The sequence below is a fragment of the Hippocampus comes genome, unplaced genomic scaffold (assembly GCF_001891065.2).
Source record: "Hippocampus comes isolate QL1 unplaced genomic scaffold, H_comes_QL1_v1.1 scaffold147, whole genome shotgun sequence".
Taxonomy (NCBI): Eukaryota; Metazoa; Chordata; class Actinopteri; order Syngnathiformes; family Syngnathidae; genus Hippocampus; species Hippocampus comes.
Window position 1 is genome coordinate 1,295,055 of NW_017805009.1, and position 8,156 is coordinate 1,303,210.

The 8,156-nt window shown below is 41.7% G+C and overlaps 1 protein-coding gene across 1 annotated transcript in view; it reads left to right on the forward strand.

Moving 5' to 3' along the window:
• Positions 1-4,205: 4,205 nt before the first annotated feature.
• The window catches only part of LOC109511630 (transmembrane protein 132C), a 112,382-nt gene continuing 108,431 nt past the window's right edge, over positions 4,206-8,156 (forward strand). Inside the window, exon 1 of the mRNA XM_019862856.1 lies at positions 4,206-5,090. Coding sequence (XP_019718415.1) covers positions 5,045-5,090 — 46 coding nt within the window. The 5' untranslated portion in view covers positions 4,206-5,044. The remainder of the gene's footprint in view (positions 5,091-8,156) is intronic.

Sequence of the window (8,156 nt, forward strand, 5' to 3'; positions counted from 1 at the left end):
AATAAATAATAAACCATAATAAATAAGTTATTTATCGAGTGGCTTTCAATGTTATTTAAAATAACAGCCACTCAACTAAGTGGAAATAATATGATGTAAAGAATACAAAGAATAATTTTGTTTACATATTTGTTAAAGTAAAATAACATAAATTATAAAATAACATAAAATACATAAAAGTAAATTTACTTTTCTGAGAATGTTTAGGCCAGCAGAGAAGGCCTTGCTGGCCCTCAGGGTCCGCCACTGCCGGTAGCTGTATTTTAGTTTACTGATGTAGCAGTCACAAAGCGGCATGATTGTTGGCAATATTCGGCACGTTTTCGCTGAAAAAAACTCAAGCAGCTTATCAGCGTGATTGGGGTGTAATGTCTTTCAGTGACGCCTTAATTTATTTGGCTTCATGCTGTCCGCTACCAAAATTTTTAGACACAGTAAGCACATTGATCTTTCCTCGTCTGCTACCGCAGTCACACTGAAGCCAAGCGCTACATAAGTCTCGTCATATTTCCTCCCTGCGCAAACTCTGCCAATGAGAGCGCCACTGCCCCTAATGTAGTGGAGATGCAACTGCACATTATCTTAGGACAGTAAAAAAATAAAAAAGCATGTTCCCCGAGGTCAAACGCGCCCCCCTTGACGGAGCCTCGCGGCTCCCCGGGGGGGGAGGGGGGGTGCACCCCACTATTTGAGAAACACTGCATTAGACTTGTGCTGGGCCCGAAAATAGTTGCCTCGAGTTTTATTTTTTGCGCTTGGGTTCAACACCAGTCACTGTAACGAATCATTCACCTGACGTCTGTGCACTAAGTGTGGGTTCAATTATCAGTCAGTGGCCGTGTGTAGGTGAGGATGAGAAGTTCAAGGTTGTCTGTCCTCATATGTGCCTCGTGATTGCAGGAAGTCGTCTGCCTATGGACCATACTTAGATGGATTAAGCCACATTGCCCTGCAAACAGGATAAGCGTGATAGAAAATGTACGGATGGATTGTCACTGCCATCTGGCATGTATTAAATATTTCTTGCCCAAAAAAGTGTCCTTTCAGTTGAAATTACTCACATGAATTGATGTTTTACAATGATGTTCATTATAGTTCATATAAAGAAAAGTCTAATCTTATCGACATTCATTTAATGGTAGATGCCATAATCGTCGTTTGAAAAGGCTTCTTGCAGAAATAAGGCAGGAATTGGAACGACAGACAGTTCTGAATTGTGCCTCGCCGCACTGGAGGGCAGAGGAAGGTCACTCGATTTCTTCCTTCTGGGCATCGGGCTTCAAAATGAAGTGACAGACCCAGAAAGGCTGATAAGTAAATACAGTTTTAATGGCCTACGAATGGATGGTGGAGATCTGCACAGGCCTGGAGGTGGGCAAGGTACAGAGGGCGACAGGGTATTCCGCAGCAGTCGTTATTAATGCTATTATAGATCAGATAGAGCAAGAGGGGAGAACAAAAGGTGCTGATGAATCTGGGCCTCCTGTCCCCAACTGACATTCGGAAAAGCTACTGCGGCTGGTTAAGGTCATGGATGAAGGATACCTCCTCAAAAGACTTATGGAATGATTTATTCGGCTCAATACAAAGAACAGGAGGAGTGTATGGCCCGGAGAGTTACTGAAGGTCATAAGGTGAGACATAGCGACAAAAAAAGGCATCTTCTGCACCTGGCTGACAACCAGTTCAGGGTGTACCCCGCATGCTGCCCGAAGACAGCTGGGATCGGCTCCAGCTCACCCGCGACCCTTGTGAGGATAAGCGGATCAGAAAATGGATGGATGGATGAAAATTCATCTCCAAGTCAGCCTTCTTTCACCATACACCATATTTCTGACTTTGCCCATCATTCACTGTCACTGACCACTTCTCATTGAGACTACTGCAACAGAGTCCTGTGTGGGTGGTTTTTACAAGGTCCTGGAGCGCCTCCAGTCAGACCAGAACTCCACTGTCAGAGTTATCACCCTCGCAAAGCCCTCAAAGCCCTGGCAGCTCATCACCTCATATGCCTTCACGAGTCGTCAAAGTTCTCCTAATGCCCAATAAATTCTTACACTGCTTGGCTTGGCCCCATTATACAAACCTCCTTTATCCCAACACCCCTTCACTGATGCTGCGTTCAGCTGATGTTGGCCTGCTCTCCATCCCAAGCACCAAATTCTAGACTTTTGGTGAGAGCGCCAACGGCCCCACCTCTGAAATCTGTGATCCTGCCTAACAAAAGAGACAATTCAAAACCTCCACAAGAACCATATTTTCAACAAAGCTCATTTAATAACATGAAGACACACACACACACACACACACACACACACACACACACACACACACACACACACACACACACACACACGCACATATAGTGACTGCATATATAATTAATGGAAAGTTCACAAAAAAAGAACTTGCACAAAGGTTTGTGCAGCCTTACATGCGTGGCATTTCATTCTTTGGGTCGATGTCCAAGGCATGAGAGCTTCTAAGGCTTCACAGACTTGAGACCTTTTTCCATACATCAAAGTCTTCAGTCAGTCTTCCGATCGAAATGCCACATCTGTTCACACACAATCAACTTGATGTTATACTTTCATGTTGCACCTCTCGAAGAGCAAACCCGCTTTGTGCAGGTACTTGTCGGACAGGAGACGGATGATGTGTGTGTTTTTGCAGCCGCCAACACCTCAGTAATTTGGCCAGCAAAATGTAATTTCCATATGGAGAGCCTCAAGGAGTTCAGACATTTTTTAATGACTTGCAGCTACAGAAGATGTAACCTAAGTCACTAGGGCACTGCATGTTGCTGTATTTGCTTTCCAGCTGTTCAATGGACCTCAGTCTGGCCTGGGTTTCAAGGGATTTATTGGAGTGTCAGAAAGAACTCTTTTTGGATGATTATATAAGCCCACCAGCTCACCATTAAAAGGAGCACGGGGACTTCTCTCCATCAACACTTTATGCAACCTCCGCTTTTCATGCTTTTTGGAGAAAGATTCCAGCATCAAATTGCACACAACTTGGCACAAGCAAATTTCTGTATTTCCTGAAACTAATAGAATGAAAACTCACCAAACAGATGTATTAAAAAGTTGAAAAAAGAGGCAGATTGAGTCTGACCTCATATGGTTGCAGTTTATCCATCCATCTTCTATTCCTTTTATGCTCACTCTAGGTACAACTTGCAATGATAATGAATGGATGTCCATCCATCCATCCATTCGTTTCTTATCAATAGTGTAATGCGTTTAATGACTTAACTTAATCTTAACATAGAAAATGACTGCAACTCTAACCCTCTGGTTCCAAAGCAGTAGTTCTAGCTACAGGTGAGCTACCGGTGCCCTATATTAATCCATCCATCCATTTTCCGATCCGCTTTATGCTCACAAGGGTTGCGGGCGTGCTGGAGCCTATCCCAGCTGTCTTTGGGCAATAGGCGGGGGACAGCCAACTGCAATGAATGGATTTCTACAAATAAAAATAATGTGCACAACAGCCCTCATATTCTAAATCCTAAATGATCAGCCGTCTTCTCAAGTCCAGTCAAGTCAGCTTTATTGTCACATACGCTCTACGTACAACATACAACATAATTGAGATTTCTTTCTGAGTAGTTTCACAGATCATATTGTAGGAGAAAGGCTAAATAAAATAGGAAATAGACTCAGTGATTGGAAAAAAAACACAAATGAATGTTTTGGCTGTTGGCGACTCTTGCGTTTTCATCCGTTTCCAAATTACTCCAGTTATTTATAGATTTTGTGAAATATGTTTTATGGGCTACCACAGAACATGCATTATGATTACTAAATTGAATAATGAGCTTTCAAATAAACCAGCGTGTATTCAAATAAATGCGGTGACTTTCTGTGAAAGACAAAGAGGTCTAATCTGTTCTTTTCACCTCTTTATAATAACCACGAAGTTATCAGCAATCATGCCTGAATGCCTCTTCGATTGTCAGTTGAGTAGTCACAGCGCAGGGGGTCGCTCGTACCCTCCAAGAAGTGCACGTCCATTCACTTGGCCGAGCAAGTTTGCACTCTCATCAAAAAAAAAAAAAAAATAATAAAAAGACACCGAGAGTCATCCGACAATACTGCAAATGGACAACATTATTAAATTACTACAGACGACATTTCTGTGTCCAACATTGTATTTGGATTCAATGAGATGCGCGAGGACTACATTGTATGGAAGACCTGACGTTTTGGGGTGTTCGTGTGTGCGCGCGCGCGTATATAACTGTTTGTGAGTGCGTGCACGCGTGCATATTTGTATTTGTTTAGTGAAGAGCTAGCCCCCCTGGTGGGTGTCTGTACAACTTACTATCCCCTGCTATTGGCTTCCTTCTTTCTCTTTTTCCGACGCGTTTTTTTTTTTGTGGCAGGAGCCAATAACCTGCCGACACACGCACGCTGCGCACGCACGAAGTCGGACTTTCGTTGAATATTTTGAAGCACCTGATGCCAAAGTGGTTTGGAAGCTTTCGTTTTATTCGTCTTTGCGTCTTGTGCAGTTGGAGCAGCTGGAGTTCTCATCCGGACTTGATGAATGCTTTCATGGGAGCGATATGATGTGTGGTGTTTGGACTTGAACTGTTCTTTTGTTTTCGTAGCGCATTTTTTCCCCGGCAGTTTACTTCAGGAACCTTTTGCCACGCAAACAACGAAGTGATGCTTTGAAGAACGCCATTCAACACATTTCGTACCTTTTGCTTCGTTGGGACACGTCAACGTGATCGTTGACACAACATTTAATCCTTGCTATTTTCCGAAAATGATTGAAAGAGGCTCAAAAATGCGCGCAAGTTTCCCCTCTTCATATTCAAGGCAAAGAGGACGACAAACAATCCAACAACAAAGGCACCTTTTATAAAGGTTTATTTTAGAATTGTTTTGTTCAGCCCGGAAGAAGTTTGCATCGTCTTCTCTTTTTTTTTGTTTCAAAGAAGGATGCAAGAATTGCATTTTTCCCTTTGAATTAAGACATTTTGCTTTGATTTTATTTTGGGGTGAGTTCCCCTCACATCAATCCAAGAAACATGTTGAATATCTTTGTGCCGCTGTCTGTGGTGTTACTTTTAAGAGGTAAGAACATTTTCAACCTTTCCTCTACCCCCATTGTCTTTAGTTATACACTTTCACTTTTAAATTTTTCTCAAGAAACAAGGGGTGAATGGTAGTAATTGTGACATTTTATCTTTGCAGTTACACCCAGTATTGTACAGTGTGATATGCCAATCGATTTGCACCTGTCTGCCCCCCAAAAGCTTTGGAACTATTATACATAACATTCGTCTCATGATTATTTTCAATTGGACTGCACTTCTGATGTCTACATAAGTGTTATGCTTTAGTACTATATTATACACATTTTCTTTGAAAACCTGAGAGAGGCTTGTAGGGTTCGAGACCTTCAACTTATATCAGGCATCACTGAATGGAGAGAAAAAAAAAAGAACATTAATGCTGGAGTTTGTCCCTGTGCGGTTCTTGCTGACTATGCAAATATCTGTTTCATGACCATGAATCAATTACCTAGAGCCCCAAAGGAGAGAGCAGTTTTAGGAAGCCTGAAACCAGAAGCCGATCTCAGAGCGAATAAAGCCCTGTCATCTGTGCAACAAATTTAATCCCAGAATCAATTGGAACATATACTTTGCTCAAATTGTGACTATTTCCATAGGTCAACGCCTGACACTGCATATTTGTTTACAGCAAATTGAGCCAAACTGGTAACTCGTAAAACAATGATTCACGTGTTAATTTTTTCACACGTATTTGCCCTTACAGGCGAAAAAAAAACAACGTCCAGTTCTTACTTTTGAACTGAGATCTGGTCAATGCTAAATGATCGGACTGCATTTGACATGTCAATTGTCTGCACCCACCCTTGAGAATGCTTCAGACTTCACAGATGAAGGCTCTGATTTGACATTTCTCGTATGATGGGGGTTCCAGACTCACTGTTTCTTAATGATGTTTGCCATAGTTCGAGGCCGATTTCAGTCGTCATATAGGATGATCCGAATTGACACGGTGCGCCATAAAGCTGCGGGACGCCACTTCTTACTATATGTTGATGAAAATTGATAACATTGTCTCCGGAGGTAGAGCATCAAAACCTTCGGAGGAAAATACCTGCACAGCATCAAGCGTCAATTCGGAATGGTTGTTCTCTGCTATTGTTGTTTGGCTTGAAATGTTTGTTTTGAAAAATTACACAGACAATGAGAACACATTGCACAGTAAAGCGATGGTTGTCTATTTCTATTCTCAAAAACACGGGTGGATAACAACAATAAAAAAAAAAAAAAAGCGCCTCTTTTTTATTGAAGAGAAGATCATTCCAGTGAGAAGACTTGGTGGTATTCCTCAGAGGAATATCCAATCTTCTGTCACTTCGTTTTATCCATAAGCTTAACAAGATCCAAAAACGGATCAAGGAAGGATATCCGTCATTCGACATGTCTAAGTACTTGGTGCACATCCCATGCTGTCGGCTCTTGCACATCTGGATTTGGCTTATCCTTAAGGATTTTTCAGAAGACACCAGCAGTTTATGTAGCCGCAGGGACTCTCTCCATCAAAGGTTCTCATCTGTAGTCCCAGTAAAAGCCACGTTCGTGGCCCCGTACTTTATCGATGGAACAACCCCAGCTTCAGTTGACAAAACAGGGTAAAATGGCAGATGATAAAGTAGTTGATGTAAAAGTCAGATAAAACACAGTTTCACAAATTGCAAACAGGATAAACCTTAATTATGCGGAAATGAGTTTTCCTCTGTCATCTTTCTTACGTGCATCAGGTTTTGAGCATCTCTCCAGCAACTAGTCTAGCCCTCACATTCCTTAGTCCGTAGGAGTCTGTTGTTTTTGTGTCCATGACGAATATTTATTTGTCTGCTTCCATTTCTCAAATCAGTTCTTTGTGGATGAGCCACCGCCACCCACCACTACAAGCCCTCACAATTGCTTCACGATTAAATGTCAATCTGCATGCTTTGCCTGAACGATTTTTGTGAAGCACATTGAGTAGGTGGACACTTAGCTCAATCTCTTGTACTGTCATTATCCTTAAAGTGTGAGTGGGAAGCCTACATTGTTGCTTTCCATTCATTGAATCCAATGAGCCCCCCCGCCTTAAATTCATATGTCATCATTATACAGTCCCATACTAATTCCTCTAAATCCATTTGGCTTCTGGTAATTGGGTCGTTATTAGAGCCATGAACTGAATGAATGAATTAATCATAAGGGGGAGGAAATCAGGGAAATCACGGTGTGTGTTGTTGTTGCTAATGTATTTTAGGTGATTTTAGAGAGCAGTGAGGGTCGTGGAAATAATTAAACATGCTGATGCAGTGTTGTGTGCACTCTTAGCGGTGACTTGTTGTGTCCCAATAAATCTGTTCATGACTTCACAGCCGGTTTCAACTTAGCATGGCATAAGAAAAGGAATCCCAAGACATTGCTTACAAATCAACTTGCTAGAACAGTCCACTTCTCAGCACACAAGTATTTGATTGAAATTGTGGGGATGGTGACATTTGTTTTTACTGCCCAACCATTTCTTGCATTACCATCATACCACAAACTGCAACACATGCACATGTGAACAGGTTTGCTCCTAGTACGCTCTACCTCACCATCTTGCATTTAGTTACTCAAGCAAATTACAATATATATATATATTTTTTTGCTGGTGTTGTACCCAACCTAGAGTATGTGTCCCTTGGTGAATATGCTCGGCTGAACCAAGTTCATTTGATTTCCAAATGTAATGATCGAGGGCGGAAATGTCTGTCCTAAATTTACAAATCTGCCAAGTGGGAGTATTTCCTCTGGTCCCAGCCTACTTTCTGATTTTCTTTAGCCTTGTGTAGTGTGCACAAAGTACAATCACCCAGCTTAAATATTTAACAGGTGGCACCTTTGGTTTGTGGGGTCCCTTGACAGTTATGGTGCAAATTAGGTTTAACTCAAATGCCTGGAATCATAGCCTTCTGCTATACTTGAAAGCACTCACAAAAGAAAACGAACATTTACCTTTGTAAATTTTCCATCCTTCATCAAGGTCCAATGATCTTATCAAAAATCAACGATCTTATCAACAAATCAACCATAACTAATGGCTGGATCTGAAAAAAAAAAT